The sequence below is a fragment of the Taudactylus pleione genome, unplaced genomic scaffold (genome assembly GCF_031769625.1).
Source record: "Taudactylus pleione unplaced genomic scaffold, aTauple2 ptg000437l, whole genome shotgun sequence".
Lineage (NCBI taxonomy): Eukaryota > Metazoa > Chordata > Amphibia > Anura > Myobatrachidae > Taudactylus > Taudactylus pleione.
This window is the reverse complement of record NW_028284839.1, coordinates 3,920,743-3,944,572: the sequence shown is the minus strand read 5'-3', so window position 1 is coordinate 3,944,572 and position 23,830 is coordinate 3,920,743. Positions and strand designations below refer to the sequence as shown.

Below are 23,830 nucleotides of genomic sequence, written 5' to 3'. Positions count from 1 at the left end.
AAGATGCACTTAAAGACGCTCGGCGCTAAGGAGTCACGACACGGCATGGCGCGACGAAAAGGCTAACGCGCCAGAAGGCTAGAAGTATGTGGACCCATCTGTATCACAAACAGGAAAATACATATTCCAGAGTTTGCAGTCAATGTGTCAGTAACTCGTATAGCCAGCCAGTCACTGCGTGCCAGTTAATCCAATTTAAAAGTCACAATATTAGTTTTGTATTTCAATCCACCAATCAATACAGAACATTCCTATTACCTAGTACACCACAAATGTGTCACTCAGACTTATAAAGTGTTACATCTCTGTGGCCTTTCTCTCCATTTCCCTTTGGGCACAAACATAATGGCAATAAGAATTGACGCGGCTTAAGGATTTATTTTTAGGGTCGAGAACAATTCAGTTATCTGGAAACCCCAAAGCTCAGCAACATTGTCAACAAATGATGCAAAATTAAGTCTGCAAGATTCTTTCACTCACTATACATGTTTATATAGTACAGGCTGAGTCTCCCATATCCAAATATTCCGAAATACAGAATATGTTTAGCATGACTGAGATAGTGAAACCTTTGCTTTTTGATGGTTCAATGTACACAAACCTTGTTTAAGGCACAACATTTTTAAAAATAAAGTATAAAATGACCTATAGGCTGTGTGTATAAGGTGTATATAAAGTATAAATGCATTCTGTGTTTAGATTTGGGCCCTATTCCTAAGACATTTCAATATGGTATGTAAATATTCCAAAATACGGAATATTCCGATATCCAAAATACCCCCGGTCCCAAGCATTTAGGATATGGGACACTTAACCTGTAATATGTAAATTCTTGACTGTATAGTAATAATGCCGTACACATTATATGTAAGCTATGTTAACATCGAAAATCAATTAGCATTTGACACCTTGTTACCAGCAAACTCACAGATTGCAATTGCAACATCGTATGCAGATTGGCCGATGGTGCGTAATGGGTATGCACCGCAGTGTGCATGCGCAGGCCGGTATTGCGATCACCTACGCAGATACAAAGCCATTGCAGAGGATGTCACCGTTTGGGGGTGATGACCGGGGGAGTGGGCGGAGAAACGCAGGCGAGCCTGTCCGTTTGAACGTCGTTTCCTGGGCGTGTATAAATTAGCCGCTGTGACGGCATACGCAGCTTGTGTACTCACTGCGTGCGATGAGAGCTGCAATTTCTGAGACAGGTCAGACTTGCGGTAATTCTGGGTGAGGGTCCGATGTTCCTCGATATTACCGATGTATACGCTGGACTGCGAGGTCTTACGGATGTGAGAACGCGGTAGTGGGCGTCTCTATGCTGGCTGAGCAGTTGCAAGCATTAGCATATTGTCGCAGCAGAACTGCGTGCGTAATCGCAGCAGCCATCGCAATAGCGATCTGTAATGGATCAGGGCCGATGTCTCTTTCCCCTTATTTTACATACCGCAGTCTTTCATTTTGTAGCTGTTGTTGAATTTATTTATCTTAATTATATAGAAATGGTCCTGAAGAGAATGGTGTTTATTTTGTTTTATGATGTTGTCGTTAGCAATTTGGTGATCTATAGATCAGCAGCTGAATGTATCATATCTAATGCATTACAAGTTACTGCCGTCAGGCTATCTCTGGCATAATAAAAACGACAACATTACATAAAGTGTTTTTTAAAGTGCATCTCAAAGTGAAGTTGCTGCAGTTAGGTTCCAAGTCTTACAGTCTCTAATGGTTTTCTTGCAGTGAGCCGGCATATGACGTTGATGGAGAAGAGCCACATTCAGTACAATGTGCGGATACACAGCAGGCTGCAGGAACTCACCCATTTACTTCCCCCAAACATCCTCCTTTCTGGATCAGAAAAGATCCCTGGACTCATCTCCGGTAGAGACGAGACAGGTGAGAAGCTTATCAGTAAATAACAACTGGGTACAGGGCTGCCAACTGCTGGTCATTTTACTTATGGTCTGCAAAAGTGCTCAAATCAACGGTCAGCAAGAAGAAGAAAAGTAATCAGTAAATTGATACTACAACAATGTACACATAAGCTGGCCACACATCTAAAGATTCTCTGTCCAACCAGCCAACTAGTTGATTGGTTGGAATTAAAATCTGGTAAGGTATGAAAGCAAATGACAATCAGCAATTTGCTCCCAAACGCCGGAAAATGGACAAAAACTGCTGTTTGAACAAATTGTTTAGATCAAACATTTAACAAACTTGTCTAACGACCATTTTCATCTGTTTTCTGGCATTTAGGAGCAAATTGCTGATCATCATTTACTCCCATTCGTTACCAGATTTTCATTCCAACCAATCAACTAGTTGGCTGGTTGGATAGATAATCTTTAGATGTGTGGCCAGCTAAAGCTATAATGTCAGTGAAGTAATCATGAAATAGGATTTATAAATCCCCTTAATTACAGTGCCTCAGATCTCTTTTAATTCAGCTTCTACCTAGTGGAGCAAGTTAATAATAATAATTTCAATGTGTGCGTGCATGAAAAAAAATGGGCTTGGTCACACATCATGAGGGGCGTGGCCATGCATCATGGGGCATGTTCACTCGACACTCGCGGTTTCTCTGCACTCTGGGGGTATACCTAGCACTCTACCCCAGATCAATCGCGATTCGGCCAGGGCGCCGGGGTCCGTCTTGCTGCCGATTTGTTATGAGTAGCTCGGCGGTGAAGGTAATGGCAGCGTTAAGGGCAGGTGCGGCTTACCGGCTACCAATTCCTTAATGTTGCGCCGTATAGGCCTGTACCACCCTACTTTCACTACTGCTTTTATTGTACTTTCAGTAATGAACATATGTGATACACAATGTCATATACAGTGACATTTTTGTATTTTTTACTTAATGGGATCAAAATTATATATTTTTTTTTGTAAGGAATTTTTTCCACTATTCAACACAAAATGCTCTGTAATGTTAAATAGAATAACTACTGTAAATCCCTTGTTGTAGTAATCACAGCTTTGAGTCTTTTCGGATGAGTCTTTACCACCGTAACACGTCTGTAAAACTACAGTTTTCACCTATTCTTCTTTACAATAATACTGGAGCTCAGGCAGGGCCATCTCTTCTATTGGGCTTGTTGGGCAGTTGCCCAAGAGCCCGAAGCTTGTAGGCAGTGTCGGACTGGGACATGAAGGGCCCACCAGGGGAATGCAGTGATAGGGGCCCACACTTATGGGTGTAGCCACCCTCCAGAGTGGGTCTGGGCCTCTTTAAATATATACATACTGTATATATAGTAAATACTGCTAGTGAATGTATGATAATGTACCAGATTAATAACAGTAGTGCATTAAAAATACACAATAGTCCCATGCAGTATAATTCAAGTGCACAGTCTGGAACCTGATCCCTAGAGGAGGAGGTGGGCCCTCAGGCAGTGGGGCCCACCGGGGGTTTCCCCTGTACCCCTGTGGGCCAGTCCGACCCTGCTTGTAGGGGTCCGCCAACCCGCCCCCCTGCAGCCGCGGACAGTTGGTAAATTTGTAATATTTTTATAAGCCAGCCGCCAGTGCACTGTATTCTGATCTAACCTCCCCCACCTCATCCCCTCCCCCGGTGACGAGTACTCACCTCAGTCCCAGTTTCACTTCATCCGCCGGCTTCAGACCAGTCAGACAGAGTCTCTCTGCATGTGTGGGAGGTCTGATGGGCATGCAGGAGGGTTTAATTTTATTGACCATTTACATTTTTTTCCCGTGAATGGGTGGGTAGGGGCCCCAGTGCATTGCTTTACCCAGGGCCCACACTGCTGTTAAGACAACTCTGAGCTCAGGCAAGTTAAATGGGACGATTGGTGAACCTCAAGTTCCAAATTATTCCAAAAATTCTCAGTGGTATCGAGGTCTGACATTGCCACTGAAGATCATTTAATTTTTGGGGGTATTTAAGCCACTGCAAAGTGGCTTTTGTTGTATGCTTTGGGAAATCGACCTGCTAGAATATAAATCTTCTCCGAAGTCATAGATATCTTGCAGACTGCAGCAAGTCTTCCTCTGATTTGTCTGTAACTTTTACTGCATCCACTTTGCCAAAACAGTACCATAATATTGGCCATAAAAAAGTAACACAATATTAGCCAAAACAGTACCATAATATTAGCCATAAAAAAGTAGCACAATATTAGCCAAAACAGTACCATAATATTGGCCATAAAAAAGTAGCACAATATTAGCCAAAAAACGACTTTGCCCACTATTACGACAGGCTTTCCAATCCCTGACTTGCACTACAGAACTTACAGATGTATCTCTTCTCAGCCTTGCTCTCAGCATGGCACATATTCACCAGAGTGTACAGTATTTCGCTCTGCCATCATTACTGTACCATACTTAACATAGCACTTTCAATTGCACAAAATTCGCACAAATATATGCATAAAAGTTACAAAATATTAGCCGTAAAAAGTACAGTATTAGCCAAAAAAGTATCGTAATATTAACCAAAAAAGAGTATATTAGCCAAAAAAGTAGCATAATGTTAGCCATAAAAAAGTAGCATAATGTTTGACAAAAAAGTAGCATAATATTATGTTATATGAAAAGAGTAGCATCATCATATTATTGAAAAAGTTGCAAAGAGCGTGAAGACTAATCAACATTGCTGTCTATACAGAAGACTGACATTGCTGCTAAAAGTGGAAAATCATCTTGTCATACTGTACATTGTTGTTTGTCATGTACTGTATGTCATAGATCACTATATTATATGTATGACATTATTTATGTTGATTAGTCTTCACACTCTTTTTGGCTAATATTCTACCTTTGTTGATTTTGTGCAAATTTTGTGCAATTGAAAATGCTGTTTTCTTGCATATTTCATATAAACGAACTGGCGTGTTTGGAGGGAGCTCGCATATTACAACCGGCCTTTTCACGTCACGCCACTGTATCCAATACTGTGACTTGAGACAGAGGGGTCTTTTGCGCTATTTTAACAAAGATTAGTAAGGACGCATCTGTATGCTTCTGCTACCATGTTTTGCCCTGTTCCTCCACTTGGTTGATAAATCTGTCCCTCAGTCACTATGTTAATATAGCATGGTTTGTACGTAGGAGATGTCAATATCTAATCAGGGCCGGTTCTATACATTCCGGAGCTAAGGGTGACATTTTTCTTTGGCGCCCTGAGCTCAGGATGTGTGGCCTGATTATATAATAAGCAAAAGAAAATCATCAGTTTGAAGGGGGAAATGCCGTTTGCATGGGGGGTGTTTCCTAAAACAGCCCTTGAGAAGGCAGACAGGTTCCTCCTCCTTCTGCTGCTCCGAGACCGTCTTCTCTGCACCACGGCCACTCCCAGAATGCCATGCATGACGACCTCACGTGGCACACCCGGCAGTGGGCACTGACATTCTGGGAGACAGTGGGAGGGAACAACTGCGCATCATGGCGCCGCCGCAGTTCATTACGGTCTTAGGGGTCTATTTACTAAGCAGTGTTCGGAGACAGAGTGAAAAGTGATAAGGTGCCAGCCAATCAGCTCCCAACTGTCATCTCACAGGCTGTGTTTGAAAAATGACAGTTGGAAGCTGATTGGCTGGCACCTTATCACTTTCTTATCACTTTTCACTCTGTCTCCTAACACTGCTTAGTAACTAGACCCCCTTAGACAGTAAAAAACTGCGGCGGCCCCATCATGTGCAGTTGTTCCCTGCACATCCTGGCGCAGCGGTGAACAAGAGCAGCGCTGGCGTGGTGACCACACCCTCAGACCGCAGAGCCCCGGGTAATAGCCCTGCTTGCCCAACCCTAGAACCACCACTGTATCTGATACAACAATGCCTAACTACTGTAAGCTTCTCCACTGGTCCACTTCTCCGATTATTTCGCCGCCGGATCCATCAACCCCAATTTTTAGGATTTGTGTTTTCATACCAAAATGTGAACCACAATTTTGAAAACACTTGGGAACCACTGATGTGCCGCTTGTTTCCAAAAAGGATGAACTAAGTTCTGCATTGTAACCTGTATTTTCCCATGTATTTACCAAACCATACATTTAGCATTCCAGGACTCGGAGCCCTTTGTGAAGTGGCAATGGATATGAACGTTACGCTTGAATACAAGAACTGAAATAACACACTATTTAGGCTCTTTCCATAGTTGAACAAGAGATGAGGGAATACAAATGACCAGTGGGGACACACAGACAGCTGCTCCGACACTATTTGAATCAAAACTGTTTTCCCTTCGAGATACACAAACAACCGTTACACTAAAACGTTCCACATTCAGCCCCCTATAGACAGGTTTAAAAATAGAAACTCATTTATTTTGTTCTTCAGATACATTTATTAAATTTTTTTATGAAGGGACCAAACAACAAAAATACAATTAACATGCATGTTTGGTATTGTGTAATATTTTATTCATGCCAGGAATACTTATTGCATCACAATATTCCATCTTCAACTGTATTTATTGGCGTTAGATGCTTTGTGTTGGAAAACATGAATATATATGTAACGATGGCAGTATAAATAAGTGTAATAAATAATGCTAATCACTTCACTATTGTATCAGCTCCGAGTCTAAGCTGTGATCACGTATCAATTTGCACCACTCTCCTCTTTCTGCTCCTGGTTGTTGTAATATGAGAACTAGTGTTTACGCCAGACCGGGAGCATGGCAGGGCATTCCTGCGCTCTTGAAAAGGGGGCGTGTCCTCGTGACACATCCCACTCTTGGGGGCGTGCCCAGCACTTACGGAGGTACTGGGCTTTGCTCTAAGCTCTTCCCTCACTGTGAATGCACGGCATCTATTTACCCGGCGGCGATCGGAAACCGCAACTTTTCCCTCCCACGGGAAACTGTGGCCCGCGGGTGGGGACGGCACAGGGCAGTCTGCTTTAGCCGGGCGCCGCTATAAGGGCAGGGCACCATTTTGCATATGCCTAACTCACTCCATGGATGCATCCTGAGTGTGTCCATGAAGAGTCTCAGTTGTAATTTCAGACGCACGCAGAGAGAAGTGTATTAATATGTGGTGGGCGTTCCTGGGCGGTGTCTTAGCGCATGCACGGAGATGGTTTGTATTATGGGAGCGTCGTGGGTGTGTCGGTGAAACCAGTTGCGTACACAGACACTCAACCACTCGCATCGGAGGCCATACTCGGACAGAGAAACTGCGCCTGCGGTAGGGCTGGTGCATGTTTCAATGGAACAACTGATGGGACGTCTAAGGACTCACTGATTGGAGCGGGCACTGACATCGGTCGTCTCAGTACTTGCACAGTCGGTCGCACCGATGTACACCAGGGATGTTCTTGGGAGCACCATTTTCATAAAGTCGCAGGCAGGTAAACGACATTAGATGAATGAAGCCCATAATCTTCTAAAATGCCCCTGGCACAGGATTGTGTACAAGCAGAATCTCACCCCTAAATAATCTGTATCACCCATATTATGGCTTTCTGCACTGATGAGCTCCATGAAGGGCAGAATAATCTCTGTGTGGGTTGCGAGCATGCTAATGGTCATCATCATTTTTACCAATGGTCAGCAGATTTACTGACAGTGGAAATAAAGATGGTTTTGAGAAGGATACAATGTATTGTCTTACTCTTCCTCAGTAACAGAGCAGCAGACTCAGAAGTCTCTCCCTGCATGCTGCTGAATGCTTTCATGTTTCTATTAAAGTTCATCCCACATCTCTAGTGGCTGCTAATTATCCTTATTCTTAATACCTAGAGCCTAGCACTTACTCACCGAGCCTCATTTAGTGTTAGGAGATGCAGTTCTACAGGTCGCGGCACCAAGAAGTGGTTGGAATGGATACTAGTAATAACCTGGTCTTGTCTGGGGTTCCTGGGCCAGCCATAGAGGGGGGGGGAGGAAGTCCCCTTCCTTGGTGTGTGCATAGGATTTCTATTCCAAGCTTTGATAGCCAGCGGTGGCCATGCCCCACCCTCTAACACGTGACCCTGCCGTCTCTATCCACAGCCGACCCTGCAGTGCAATATGAATTGCCAAGGTGCAAAGTTGAACCTTCTAGCTGGATTTGCTCCTCATCATTAATGCTCTCATGTAGGCCAGGAGTAGGTTGCAAAACTGACAGTATAAGAAACGTTATCACTTTTATATACCAATGGCCGATGTAGGCCTGCATATTGTGGCAATAAGAAATTATCTGAGGTATGTATGAATCATTTATTGCACAGACACAGGGTCCGATAGCAGCCTATCCCTGCAAAAGTCCAAACGATAAAGTGAGATCGCTTACTTGGTATTTCCTTCTAGGTTTGGATCTGGTGGAGCTCCTGCTCATTCCTGACCATGTGATCTATAGGCTACAATGGCTAACACTATCTAATGATGGCATTAGGTATTCGGCGCCAAACTTTTTAAAGATTGATGCATTTGACTATATTGCAGTCGCCATAGACTAATATGACAACTCCTACAGCAATCAAACATAGAGAGACCACAGCAGATAACGGAGATATTTGCTGTCATGTCACACCTACGTAATACATCACGAGGGTGCTTAATTAATGTTTCTGGAGGATTTTTTGCAATAAAAAAAAAGGTTAATATAGTCACCCCCATATGCAAAAATAATTACCTCATAACTATAATTTTAAAATAATAGTTTTCACATTTAGACAGTAGCCTCGGTGTGAGGCTGGCGTCCATCACTGCTGAGCTGGGCTGAAGTGTAAGTGGCTTTGATTTGTATCCGAGACAATCACAGTTTCAAAATAAACTTTATTTGGTTCCATCACCTCTCTCTGTTATCACTTGATGGGTGACGGTTTGTTGTATGACACGTATGTAACATATTTTGACTGTACAGATGTGTCCTCTTCAATCTTTGCCACTTTCACGGCAAACGTGCACATGCATCACGCCATGCGTCTTGCCGTGCACGCAAACTGTATGCATGCCAGGTCGTGGCAGCGTTCGCACCATGCAATCCTATGGATCATGGGTGCGAGCACAGTGCACGTACCCAGTCGGGGACGCATGACTTGCGGCATACGTGGTGCAATTTGCCCATCAGTGGCAAAGATACAGGAGGACACATCTGTAGAAATAACTGTAATTTCATGTATGAACATATGATATTGCATTAACACTGGCCAATGGTTATTTTTAATGTCCAGGTGACGCGTTAAGAAAGCCACGGTTGCAGAGGACAATCACTTGTTACCTAGATAAATTGTACTTTCTGCTGTATCCATCGTTGGAGAAGTTTGAGGAGGAACTGATAGGCCTGGTTAATAACGACCGTTTACCAAAGGTAGTGTTATATTGACTCATCTTAACCAGTATTCTCTTGTAGTAAATAGACCTGGCGCATGCCGAGTCACCTCAGTCTGTTTGCTGCTCTGCCCCCCGCTTCTCAACCCCCTACACTCTCCATCTCTCTATCCGCTACTCTGTCCCGCTTCTCCACCCTCCAGCTCTCTATCTGCTGCTCTGTCCCACTTCTCCACTCTCCAGCTCTCTATCTGCTGCTCTGTCCCACTTCTCCACCCCCACACTCTTCAGCTCTCTGTACTTTGCTCTGTCCCGTTTCTCCACCCCCCACACTCTCCAGCTCTCTACCCACTGCTCTGTCCCACTTCTCCACTCTCCAGCTCTCTATCTGCTGCTCTGTCCCACTTCTCCACCCCCACACTCTCCAGCTCTCTGTACTTTGCTCTGTCCCGTTTCTTCACCCCCCACACTCTCCAGCTCTCTATCCACTGCTCTGTCCCACTTCTCCACTCTCCAGCTCTCTATCTGCTGCTCTGTCCCGCTTCTCAACCCTCTACACTCTCCAGCTCTCTATCTGCTGCTCTGTCCCACTTCTCCACTCTTCTCAACCCTCTACACTCTCCAGCTCTCTGTACTTTGCTCTGTCCCGTTTCTTCACCCCCCACACTCTCCAGCTCTCTATCCGCTGCTCTGTCACGCTTCTCAACCCCCCACACTCTCCAGCTCTCTATCTGCTGCTCTGTCCCACTTCTCCACCCCCACACTCTCCAGCTCTCTGTACTTTGCTCTGTCCCGTTTCTTCACCCCCCACACTCTCCAGCTCTCTATCCACTGCTCTGTCCCACTTCTCCACTCTCCAGCTCTCTATCTGCTGCTCTGTCCCGCTTCTCAACCCTCTACACTCTCCAGCTCTCTATCTGCTGCTCTGTCCCACTTCTCCACTCTCCAGCTCTCTATCTGCTGCTCTGTCCCGCTTCTCAACCCTCTACACTCTCCAGGTCTCTGTACTTTGCTCTGTCCCGTTTCTTCACCCCCCACACTCTCCAGCTCTCTATCCGCTGCTCTGTCCCACTTCTCCAAAACACACTCTCCAGCTCTCTATCTGCTGCTCTGTCCTGCTTCTCAACTCCCCACACTCTCCAGCTCTCTATCTACTGCTCTGTCCTGCTTCTCAACCCTCTACACTCTCCAGCTCTCTGTACTTTGCTCTGTCCCACTTCTCCACCCCCCACACTCTCCATCTCTCTATCCGCTATTCTGTCCCGCTTCTCCACTCTCCAGCTCTCTATCTGCTGCTCTGTCCCGGTTCTCAACCCTCTACACTCTCCCACTCTCTGTCAGCTCTGTCCTGTTTCTTCACCCCCCACACTCTCCAGCTCTCTATCCACTGCCCTGTCCCACTTCTCCACCCCCCACACTCTCCAGCTCTCTATCCGATGTTCTGTCCCGCTTCTCAACCCCCTGCACTCTCCTGCTCTCTATCCGATGCTCTGTCCCGCTTCTCAACCCCCCACACTCTCCAGCTCTCTATCCACTGCTCTGTCCCGCTTCTCAACACTCTACACTCTCCAGCTCTCTATCCTATGCTCTGTCCCGCTTCTCAACCCCCTGCACTCTCCAGCTCTCTATCTGCTGCTCTGTCCCGCTTCTCCACTCCCCACACTCTCCAGCTCTCTATCCTATGCTCTGTCCCGCTTCTCAACCCCCTGCACTCTCCTGCTCTCTATTCGATGCTCTGTCCCGCTTCTCAACCCCCTACACTCTCCAGCTCTCTGTCTGCTGCTCTGTCCCGCTTCTCAACCCCCCACACTCTCCAGCTCTCTATCCACTGGTCTGTCCCGCTTCTCAACCCCCCACACTCTCCAGCTCTCTATCCACTGGTCTGTCCCGTTGCTCCACCCCTACACTCTCTAGCTCTTTATGCGCTGCTCTGTCCTGCTTCTCAACCCCCCACACTCACACTCTCGGTCCTTTGCTCTGTCCCACTTCTCCACCCCCCACACTCTCCAGCTCTCTATCCGCTGCTCTGTCCCGCTTCTCCATCCCCCCCCCACACTCACAGCTCTCTATAGAGACCGCTGTTCTTCGAATGGAAACTGCTGTTGGCCACAATGGAGGACACATTACAATTGTAGCATTCAATTGTTTTGTGTCACCAAATTGCCACCAGGTGACAACCTTTTTTAATTTTTTTTTTCCCACTGCCCTGTCCCACTTCTCAACCCCCAACACTCTCCAGCTCTATCCGCTGCTCTGTCCCACTTCTCCACCCCCCACACTCTCCAGCTCTCTATCTGCTGCTCTGTCCCACTTCTCCACCCCCCCACACACTCTCCAGCTCTCTATCTGCTGCTCTGTCCCGCTTCTCAACCCTCTACACTCTCCAGCTCTCTGTACTTTGCTCTGTCCCGTTTCTTCACCCCCCCCACACTCTCCAGCTCTCTACCCACTGCTCTGTCCCACTTCTCAACCCCCTGCACTCTCCTGCTCTCTATCCGATGCTCTGTCCCGCTTCTCAACCCCCCACACTCTCCAGCTCTCTATCCACTGCTCTGTCCCGCTTCTCAACACTCTACACTCTCCAGCTCTCTATCCTATGCTCTGTCCCGCTTCTCAACCCCCTGCACTCTCCAGCTCTCTATCTGCTGCTCTGTCCCGCTTCTCCACTCCCCACACTCTCCAGCTCTCTATCCTATGCTCTGTCCCGCTTCTCAACCCCCTGCACTCTCCTGCTCTCTATTCGATGCTCTGTCCCGCTTCTCAACCCCCTACACTCTCCAGCTCTCTGTCTGCTGCTCTGTCCCGCTTCTCAACCCCCCACACTCTCCAGCTCTCTATCCACTGGTCTGTCCCGTTGCTCCACCCCTACACTCTCTAGCTCTTTATGCGCTGCTCTGTCCTGCTTCTCAACCCCCCACACTCACACTCTCGGTCCTTTGCTCTGTCCCACTTCTCCACCCCCCACACTCTCCAGCTCTCTATCCGCTGCTCTGTCCCGCTTCTCCATCCCCCCCCCACACTCACAGCTCTCTATAGAGACCGCTGTTCTTCGAATGGAAACTGCTGTTGGCCACAATGGAGGACACATTACAATTGTAGCATTCAATTGTTTTGTGTCACCAAATTGCCACCAGGTGACAACCTTTTTTAATTTTTTTTTTCCCACTGCCCTGTCCCACTTCTCAACCCCCAACACTCTCCAGCTCTATCCGCTGCTCTGTCCCACTTCTCCACCCCCCACACTCTCCAGCTCTCTATCTGCTGCTCTGTCCCACTTCTCCACCCCCCCACACACTCTCCAGCTCTCTATCTGCTGCTCTGTCCCGCTTCTCAACCCCCTACACTCTCCAGCTCTCTGTACTTTGCTCTGTCCCGTTTCTTCACCCCCCCCACACTCTCCAGCTCTCTACCCACTGCTCTGTCCCACTTCTCCACCCCCCACACTCTCCAGCTCTCTATCCGCTGCTCTGTCCTGCTTCTCGACCCCCTACACTCTCCAGATATCTATCTGCTGCTCTGTCCTGCTTCTCCACCCCCCACACTCTCCAGCTCTCTATCTGCTGCTCTGTCCCACTTCTCCACCCCCCCACACACTCTCCAGCTCTCTATCTGCTGCTCTGTCCTGCTTTTCAACCCTCTACACTCTCCAGCTCTCTGTACTTTGCTCTGTCCCATTTCTTCACCCCCCACACTCTCCAGCTCTCTATCCACTGCTCTGTCCCACTTCTCCACCCCCCCACACTCTCCAGCTCTCTATCTGCTGCTCTGTCCTGCTTCTCAACCCTACACTCTCCATCTCTCTATCCGCTACTCTGTCCCGCTTCTCCACTCTCCAGCTCTCTATCTGCTGCTCTGTCCCGCTTCTCAACCCTCTACACTCTCCAGCTCTCTGTACTTTGCTCTGTCCCGTTTCTTCACCCCCCCCACACTCTCCAGCTCTCTACCCACTGCTCTGTCCCACTTCTCCACCCCCCACACTCTCCAGCTCTCTATCCGCTGCTCTGTCCTGCTTCTCAACCCCCTACACTCTCCAGATCTCTATCTGCTGCTCTGTCCTGCTTCTCAACCCCCCACACTCTCCAGCTCTCTATCTGCTGCTCTGTCTAGCTTCTCAACCCACCACACTCTCCAGCTCTCTATCTACTGCTCTGTCCCGCTTCTCAACCCTCTACACTCTCCAGGTCTCTGTACTTTGCTCTGTCCCGTTTCTTCACCCCCCACACTCTCCAGCTCTCTATCCGCTGCTCTGTCCCACTTCTCCACCCCCCCCACACACTCTCCAGCTCTCTATCTGCTGCTCTGTCCTGCTTCTCAACTCCCCACACTCTCCAGCTCTCTGTACTTTGCTCTGTCCCACTTCTCCACCCCCCACACTCTCCACCCCTCTATCTACTGCTCTGTCCTGCTTCTCAACCCTCTACACTCTCCCACTCTCTGTCTGCTCTGTCCCGTTTCTTCATCCCCCACACTCTCCAGCTCTCTATCCGATGCTCTGTCCCGCTTCTCAACCCCCTACACTCTCCAGCTCTCTATCTGCTGCTCTGTCCCGCTTCTCAACCACCTACACTCTCCAGCTCTCTATCCGATGCTCTGTCCCGCTTCTCAACCCTCTACACTCTCCAGCTCTCTATCTGCTGCTCTGTCCCTCTTCTCCATCCCCCCCCCCACACTCTCCAGCTCTCTATAGAGACCGATGTTCTTCGAATGGAAACTGCTGTTGGCCACAATGGAGGACACATTACAATTGTAGCATTCAATTGTTTTGTGTCACCAAATTCCCACCAGGTGACAACCTTTTTTAATTTTTTTTTTAATAGATGGCTAGTGCATTCTTTATAGTACCTGTTTTCCAAATTTCTATATATTACGAGCTTAGTAATACTTGCTCCAGTTTGCTCTAAGTAGGAGCACTTTAATTTTATCAGCCCTATATTTGCCAGACAAAAATGAATGGCTGGCTGGGTACCTCTGAGAATTAGACCTAGATCTGTCAATAAGATACTCTGTGAGTGAGACAAATCATTTCCCGCACCTTTCTCTACCTTAATTAACACCCCTCTTATTTTCTGTGCACTGGCAAACTGTGTAATGAAGATTGGGATACTAAGGCCAATGTGATAAAAGATTGGTGTGATTACGGATAATATTCCATACCTGCAATTGCCTTCTTTATTTGTTTAATAACCTTTATTTATATTGCATATTCTGTCGAGCTTTACAAAACAGTAATAGAACGGTAATAAAACAAGACTGGGTAATGGCAGACAGACAAAGAGGTGGGGGGCCCTGCTCGCAGGCTTCTCGGTTGATCTAGTAGTGTTTAAAATGCACACAGCATATGTGTATAGTCACAGTCATATGATAAGGCACGAGAAGGCCCCATTTTGAATTCTTCCACAAATAGCTACATGCCTAATAAGAGTACACATGATGGACTTTGCTCATATCTTCCATATATGTGTCATGCCTCACCCTAAGAAAACCTGCTCCCCACCACATTATACGAGGCCGTAAGGCTTTTGGCATATGCTAAGCGCAGAGGGCCCGATTCAGACTCTGACGATAAGTCGCAGATGTACGCTATGGACGATTGGCGCGTATGCATCGCAGTGCGCGAACCAGTCATTGCGATCGGGAATCGTGCGCTCTTAACACAAAGACTGAGCGTTACGTTGAGAGACAGATAGCACCGTTTGTGGGTGGTAACGGGAAGGTGCTTGTGAACGGGGGAGTGGTGCTGTGAACGCAGGCGTGTCTGGGCATCAAAACAGAGTTTTATGGATGTGCATAATTAGCATGGAAGAGTCATTGTACACGTCACTTGGTTGTATTTCAGCCTGCCGTGATCGCAGTGCTTGCGGTGGGGTAGGGTCTATCTCAAGTGCTGCGTGCAGCTCCGATGGCTCTCGATGGTTCTGATTAATCACACACTTCCTGGAGATGACGTGTGCTAAGAAAGAAAAGTGGGCGTCTTTAGATCGCCGTGCGCTCACTGCCGTCGCTCTCTTAAGACACAGAGGGCGTCCTTACCCCAGACAGTGCGATCGTGTAATTTGCATACCCGGCCCCTTTTGGCAGCGAGAGAGCGCAGCTTAGCGTCCGGGTCTGAATCTACCCCAGAAAGTTCTTTTTGCCTCCTTGATATGAACAGATCACCTCCGCTATTAGAGTACAGGCTTTCCAGACCCAAGCACCGTACAAATGCCTTGTGTAACTGATTTGTGTTAGGAGCTTGTGTCTTCTAACGTCTGTTTTGCTAGCAGCATTCGCTACATAAATAATAAGAGATCGTATTTTAGGTTTGTTTTTAGCTATTTCACAGGCTTAACTTTATCAGATGTGAGAATCAGACGAGTACACATGTAGACTGACATACTACGTGCGGTGTATGCAAAGTCTGCAGTGTCTGAGCTCCTCTCAAGGCTGTCTCTGTAGTATCTTAGATACAGAAATCATTTCAGGAACATCCTTATACTTCACTACTTTCTCTGGCAGAATTGTGTTTTTCAGACATTATCTAATACTTAAAGTAATGCAAAAACTTTCCGTGTAATTTGTTTGCAGAACTTATTTAAAAAAAAAAAAAAATAATCTTTTTTTTTTTTAGATTAATATGTATTTTACTTACGTAAACAACAAACATAACAAATAATATGCCATTATAGCTGAATGTAAAGTGCTGCGGAATATGGCCCTGATTCAGAGCCAGACGCTCTGACCAGAGCGCTCGCTCTGAATCAGGGCCCACCTCCATTATTATGGAGCGTCCTCCTGGATGCTCGTATAGCTGTGGGTCACCACCCACAGCATATACGAGCGTGCAAAATGATCGGAACTGCGAGTGAAAGCCTGCGGTTGGGTTTCTCAACCGCAAGGCCAGGAGTGATTTTGGCTCTATCCGAGCCAAAATCACTCCCACTGACATCACTAGTGATGTCAGTGGGGCAGGCTTCAGACGGTAGGCGTTCCCTTGGGAACACCTCCATCTGGCAGGCGCGCCCCCGGCACGCCCACCAAAGGGGGCGTGCTGTCAGTCACCATCGACCGCACACCCCCTTTGATGAGACACTCCGAGTGAAGGAAAGTCCTTCGCTCGTCGGGTCTGGTGCATGCGCACGACGGAGCTCCCTCCGTCGTGCGCATGCGCAGTGGGGAACATCGACCCACTTGCGAGCGTACTGCCGCTCGCGAGTGGGTCTGAATGACCCCCTATGTGTGCATTATATAAATGACTGTTAATAAATAAATGACACATGCTCTCTAATGGTGCATACACGTGGTCAGATTTTCCTTCAGATTTGTACAATAACGATTTTAAAAATCGTTCATATCTGAAAGAAAATCTGACATGTGTCCCTGCAACGATAAACGATGCGCGTTCCCGTCTGTCAGATAACGATATCGGACATCAGATGTGTTTGCAGTCTAATTTGTCAGATTTTCATTCATTTTAATACTGTCAAAAATCGTTCGTAGTTCATGAAATCATTGGTATAAATCTATCAAATCGTCTGTCGTTCGTAGTTCATCATCACAACTCTCGGGTAGATTATGGATGCAACGTGACCTATTCCTGAGGCACAGAGTCTAATGTGCCGGCGGTTTTCACCAGGGACCCTCGCAAGAAGTTATGGACTTGGCTGCCTCCGACGCACAGGTCGCGGCCCCAGGATAGGTTCCCCTATACAGGTGCTGGGAAACTCTGCATGGAGCGTAGAGAATATTCGGCGTAGTCGACAAGCCGGGTCAGGACCATACAGACAATACGGTACCAGGGTGCAGACCAAAAGCAGGTCACAGGGAATAGCCGAGGTCATAACCAGATATAAACGCAGTACCAAGGATCAGGCAAAATCGGAGCCACAGGTAAGCCAAAGGTCGGGAACGTTTAGAAGATATACACCGGAACGCTGGAGTAAGGTAATGGAGCCTATACTCTGGCACTGAAGCAATCCCAGGAACTTCCTTAAATAGGTCAGGGTCCAACCAGCCTCAATCAGCGCCATCTACTTCCTGCACCTGTCCCTTTAAATCTACAGCAGAGCAGCGCGCACGTCCCTATGAGAGCCGCGTCTGCCTGCACACAGAGCCACCGGGGGAGAGACAGTGGCGAGCCGCCAGGGGAGAGACAGCAGTGAGTCGCTGGGGGAGAGACAGCAGCGGACAGTGGGCACCGGGGACACACTGCCCGCTGTCCGCATTCCAGCGCCGCCGGATCCGGTAAGTGACAGCCGGTGTCCGGCGCGCTGTGACAATCGTTCATCGTTCGTCTGACAGTGTCTATGCACCATTAGTAATATCTTATCCCAAGGTCTCTCTTTCTTCTTTCATGAAGTATCAAGGCCCATAGAAATTATACTCGCAGGCTCCAAGGGCAGCTCTATGAGGGCTGTCTCCATTACTGTTCGGGCCCACCTGTCCTGTCCAATGACTGGGAGAACACACCTTGCTGTACCCAGGGAAGGAATTTGCAATGACACTGGCACTTTAGATAATGCTTTCATGAGTGTCTTGGCTGAACCTTGGGACACGATTCCATGGTAAGGGATTGGTCAAACCAGAGGGCACCCTTCTTGTACTATGGAACTGGCTACAAGGGTTTCACCTTTAGCATTGGGACTCTAATTGAAATTACTTCTCTACCAGTGCCGTGCCAATATCGTAATAATGGGATCAAGCCAAACATATCAGAAGATAGATTCCCCCTACATCTTCAACCAGCCTATACTGGATATTGTACATTTCTGCCTAGCCCACCCATCTCCTTACACCTTTTGGGGTCTCCACACAAAGTTTAGAGTAAATAGTGCTGCAGAATGCTGTACTTGGAGTGATACTTGTACCTCCCAGGGCTATGGTCCTGATTCACAGGTGGACCTTATTGCAAAGCGGCACAGAAGCGGCTGTGCAATACCGTCCACCATAATGCAAATGCAGCAGGAGGTGTATGTAGGACATGGATGCTTCCTGCGTGCATCTGCGATCTGAGTGCAGCGTCCATAGGCGCTGCCTCGGATCACCGGCCAGGCTGAGCAAACCGAAGTTTACCTCAGCCTTGCCCGTGCCTGGTCACTTACAGGGCCAGAAACCCCCCCCCCAATCACTGCCGCATGTCAATCCTGATGCAGCTAAGGGGGGGGGGGACTGTGAGCAAGATGGCAGGACCCGTTCTGCGCAGACCCCTAAACATCGATGGTTAGCGTACATCTCTGAATCAGGACCTATGTGCAATAGCTCTTTCGGCATCTTGCCAGGCCCTTGCTTACCGGCACTATTCCCCTTTGCTCTAGCGCTGGGCACACGGCACTTCCCTGGCTTTATTCCTGCGGTCATATGATTGCTGTCACCACAGAGGTGGGCTGTGTGAATTTCATTCGGCTTCCCTATTTAGGCATCACTCTGACTACAGATGGCTGCCAGAATATTATGATCATACCTAGCTCCAATGTCTCCACTAATCTCCCATTGGTTTATCCGTGACCTCTCAGCATTCATATGTTTGTGACTCCTCTCCGCATTATCCCTGTGGCTTGTATGTGACCTCCCAGTGTACTGACCCTGGGTTTGTTCCTGAACCTCCTTTGCATAATCCCTGTGGTGTATGCATAATCTACCACCAATCTATCATGCTATTACCCAGTACAAAAGGCAGTGACCTGCGTTCCCGGTGCAGCAGGGTCCAACCTCCTTGCAGGGTTCCCTGGCTAACACTACCAGTGCATTAGGCTCTGCACCCTTGATACTTTGTATTTGATGGCTGATGGTTCTAGATCCATGTCCTGTAGAACTGTACTCTGGCACTGAGAAAATGGATTCTGCCTGAAATCCTTCTCCGAAAGAACTTCTACAGCACTATCAGGGGCTGGCTGGCCACTTTTAGCCTGGGGGGCAAATGCATGCAGGCGGCCCTGGCAGAGGAGTAGCGTGTAGCCAGGGTGCCTGAAGAACGTGTGTGCTACGGTGCCCCCCCCCCTTCAAGGTGTTCCAGGGAGGAGGCGGGTCCATATGGGATTAATGTAAAGTAAAACTAAAGGGCTGTCGCAGTGCCCCCCTGTGCCCCAGGAGAGGACCCCCTTATGCAGGCCTCCAGTAGTGATCCCCCCTATGCAGTGCCCCTTATACAGTGTCCCCAGTAGTGGTCCCCCCTGTGCAGTGCCCCTTGTGCCCCCAGTAGTAAGTCCCTTATATAGTGCCCCCAGTAGTGGTCCCCCCTGTGCAGTGCCCCCAGTAGTAAGCCCCTTATATAGTGCCCCCAATAGTGGTACCCCCTATGCAGTGCCCCCAGTAGCAGTCCACCCCCCATGCAGTTCCCCCAATAGTGGTAACCCTTATGCAGTGCCCCTTAAATAGTGGCCCCAGTTGAAGTCTTCCCCCTATGCAGTACCCCCAGTATTGCCCTTTATATAGATCCTCCAGCAGTGGTCCCTCAATGCAGTGCCCCCAGTGGTAGTCCCCTCACCCCTATGTAGTGCCCCTAGTAGTAGTCCCATCCCCCCTATGCAGTGCCCCTAGTAGTAGTCCCCTCCCTTTGTAGTGCCCCTAGTAGTAATCCCCCCCCTTGTAGTGCCCCCAGTAGTAGTACCACCCTTGTAGTGCCCCCAGTAGTAGTAGTCCCCCCCCTTGTAGCCCCCAGCAGTAGTAGTCCCCCCCTTGCCGTGCCCCCAGTAGCGGTCTCCCCCTTGTAGTGCCAGCCCCCCCCCCCAGTAGACACACGTAATAAAAAAAAAACCACTTGCCCGTATCCCCGCTCCCGCCGCCGCCATCCGCTCCTCCGTCTGTCCTCCCGGGCCGGGCCGCTCTGCATTATGGGAGAGACGTCATGACGTCTCTCCCATTACCCACTGCGGGAGCCGGAAGATGGAGCGGCTCCTTCAGTGGGCGCAGCAGCAGCTAATGAGTGTCTGTCAGACTCTCATTGGCTGCTGATCAAAACAAACACACAACTGCCGCAGTCGGCGGCTGTGTGTTAGTCAGCGTAGCACCGACCGAACTCCGTCCGGTCAGCGCTACACACGCGATGCAGCCTGTGTCACAGAGACACAGACGGCCCGCATGGCGCTGCGGCCCGGGGGGCACATGGCACCCGGCCCCCCGGCCCAGCCCGCCACTGAGCACTATAGATAAACAAGAAAGTAATGAGGCTTTATATTATGCATTGTGCTTAGATCCTTGTGCCGCACATGGATGCTTTGCCTGTTCCTTCTGCTGTTCCAGATTTGTGTCCCAATCCAGGAAATCACACTCCGGCTCCATGGCCTTCTTCCATTTGCAGATACCTAAGACACCCAAGTTTGATGGGTCTCTAAAGTTTGTAGAAGCTTCCTCAATCAATGTTCTACTCCATTTGAACTTTTGCCTTCTTTTCTCCTTGCCTGCAGTCTGGTACAGTCCTTCAGGGGCCAGCTACAATATTCTCTCTTTTTTTTTGTGTGTATGTGGTAAAGGCTTGGTGCAAACCGCGTGCATATGCTAATGAAGCCGACCTGCACGTTTCTTAATGTGCCTCCAACTCACCATTTATTTATTTTTTATTGTAAAATTCGCTCAGTAGCCACTAACACAATGAGTGCTCAACCCTGTGTGATCAGGAGATGTGACAGTGGGATAACCATGGAGAGCTGTATGTTGAATGCCTGCAACATTTTAATATATAGAGAGTGATTGAGGGGTCTATTTACTAAGCAGTGTTAGGAGACAAGTGAAATGAGATAAGGTGCCAGTCAATCAGCTCCCAGCTGTCATTTTTCAAACACAGCCTGTGAGATGACAGTTGGGAGCTGATTGGCTGGCACCTTATCTCATTTCACTCTGTCTCCCAACACTGCTTAGTAAATAGACCCCTTAGCCTACTAAAGAGTGGAGAAGTTCTCCATAGCAACCAATCAGCTTCTGTCTATCATTTTATAGAATGTACTTGATAAATGCTAGCTACAAGCTGATTGGTTGATACAGAGCCGTAACTAGACTTTCTGGTGCTCTGTGCCAGAAAGAGCATTGGCGCCCCCTCATTTTTCAAAGGGACATAATTAACCCAAAAAATGGCCATGACTTCATGGGGAATGGCCAGGGAAGAGATAGGGGAGACCAGGAGATGCTGGGGATGAAATAAGAGGAAGCTACAAGCAAGAATGATAATAAACAAAAATTTGAGAGGCCCAAACAGCGCCCCCTGACCTGTGGTGCCCTGTGCCATGGCACCGGCTGCACTACCCTAGCTACGGCCCTGGGTCGATATGACCAACTTCTCTACTCTTTAAGAGGGTTGGTACATCTCCCTCTTCATGACCCTCCTAATGATTTTGTTTGAAGAGTAGCTAATGGGAGAAACAATATGTGTATTTAGGTGATTTGTAAACCCTACCCTAGTATCATACCTAGTTATTACCATGCCTAACTAGTGATGATGTCTCTCTAGGTAAATTCCATAACTGATGGAACCTCTGTGATAATACAAGAGCGAAGGCTGCACATCGGTGTCCACAATGGCTGGGGGTTTGTACAGCAGCCGCAAGTTGTAGTTGTTGTTCCAGAGAATAGAGTAACGACAGGACAGTCTACTTTCAACATAAAGAAAAGACAAACCAGCAATCAAACATTAAGGTGCGTGGACACAAATGAGATATTACTTTTAATCCAAGTCACAATACATTTAGCAGTGAGCGGATGGCAAAGTCAAACATTACTGTGCCAACTGCTTAGTGTAAACGCCAATTAATAATCGCCCACTGTTGTGTTATGGTGGCAGGGCAGTGGGCAGAGACTGGTCTATGATGATGCACCTCTTGTCTCAGCAAGTTCACCGTCAACGTGTGAGATTATCAGATAAGAGGTTTAACGTTGTATTTCAATGCATCGATCTTACGCGGAAGGGATGGGTTTACTCATAAAGGATCTCATCCAGAGTAGGAATGAAAATGCAGATTGTGGCTCTTCTTCCTTTAGTACCTTTTCCCAATGCTTGTTTTTTTTCCGGGCAGGTTGCACTTATGTCTCTCTACGAAAACAGGGTGGGAGGGGGCATGTAGACGCGGCCAAAGTGCATTAAAGGGTGTGTCGCATTAAATGCATCCAATATGGCACCCCGAAGGCTTGCAAATGTGCCTGTTTGGTGGGACTTCACTTGCGGGTGCTCAAGCCGGTATGCAGTCGGGAAGCCGGCGGACCTAATCCCGACAGCCGGCTTCCCGATTGCTTAATCCCGGCGAGGGTTAAATGACAGGCGTCTAAATCTAGACACCTGTCATTTTACCGGTGCCGGGAGACCAGTGCCCGGCATCTTGATCGAAGGGACGCCGAGCGCGGATAGCCATGGGGGGGAGGGTTATGCTTAGGGTTCCCGGGGGGGGACTTAGGGTTAGGCACCCCCTTCGGGAGGTTTGGTTTAGGCTTGGGGAAGGTGGGGATTAGCGTTAGGCACCCCAAGGGGGACTTAGGGTTAGACACCCCACCGGGTGACTTAGGAGGCGGCGGGGAAGGGGGGGTTAGGTTTAGGCACTTAGAGGGGGGATTAGGGCTAGGCACTGGGGGGGGGAAGGTTAGGGTTAGGCACCCCTAAGGGAGGGTTAGGGTTAGGGGGTAGAATTAGGTTAGACAATACTTACCTTGGACGATCATGATTTCCTCCTCTGCCGGGATGCCGCTGTCGGGATTCCAACCGCTGGGCATAGGTCCGACGGTAAATCATACCGATTCCCTCAAACCCTGGCGCATTTGCAAGCTGCTGCTGATGTGGGCCGAAGGGTGCGTCCTGATTCGCCAAATGCATCTAAAGCACACCCAATTATGCAAATGATGTATAATGGCTGCAGCTGCGCTCTTGTAGCAGGAGAGTACTAAATACTCATTTATGCACAGTGAAGCCACACCGCCTGCCGTATTCCTGGTGCATCTGCTCCTGGTACTTGTATGGGGAGGGAGGTGCATTTTCTACCTATACATAGTTGGTCGTATCCTGCATGTGCAGACAACTCAGAGTAGATGGCAAAATGCTGTTTCTTTTTTCCCCTCTGAATGCATTTGCACCCATTTCTGAATAAGGTCCAGAAGGTATAGCGACAGTGCCCCAGAGAGGAGGCCACATTATCCCCCTGCTACCTACAGACATGGAAGCGTATAAGGGGCCTGATTGCGAGATGGACGCAAATGCCGTCGCGTCCGCAATTATGTATGCTGCAGGCTTCCCAAAATATGCTAATGACTTAGCCGATGACTTGTGCACAGAGGCGCCCCCGCCCAGCAGCTGGCATCCACCGCTTACATACATAAGCATTGGAAACATTGGTCACACATGGAACCTCTGAGTAACCCTATGCTGTCTCAGGGGCCTTCACAGCTGGGAATGATTACATTGAGGCTCACAAGAGCGCGCTCAGAAAACGGTCCCGACACGCCAGCATTTTTCTAACCACTCCCCATTACCTCCCCCAAACGCTGACTACCTGTCACTCACTTTGCAGATAAATCCTCTCTAAGGCTTGGGACTAGGGGGAGGGTTAGAGTTAGGCATTAGGGGAAGAGGATTAGGTTTAGGTAGTGGGGAGGGGGTGAGGGGTAGGGTTAGGATACTTACTGACAGGTATTTGGTATCCTAACCCTGTCGTGA

At 48.3% G+C, this 23,830-nt stretch overlaps 1 protein-coding gene across 2 annotated transcripts in view; it reads left to right on the top strand.

The window, feature by feature from the left end:
• The window catches only part of NPHP4 (nephrocystin 4), a 376,954-nt gene that overhangs the window by 113,306 nt on the left and 239,818 nt on the right, over positions 1-23,830 (top strand). For both annotated transcript variants that reach the window (XM_088447716.1, XM_088447715.1), the window contains exons 6-8: positions 1,744-1,899; positions 9,132-9,268; positions 21,644-21,828. In XM_088447716.1, coding sequence (XP_088303842.1) covers positions 1,744-1,899; positions 9,132-9,268; positions 21,644-21,828 — 478 coding nt within the window. The remainder of the gene's footprint in view (positions 1-1,743; positions 1,900-9,131; positions 9,269-21,643; positions 21,829-23,830) is intronic.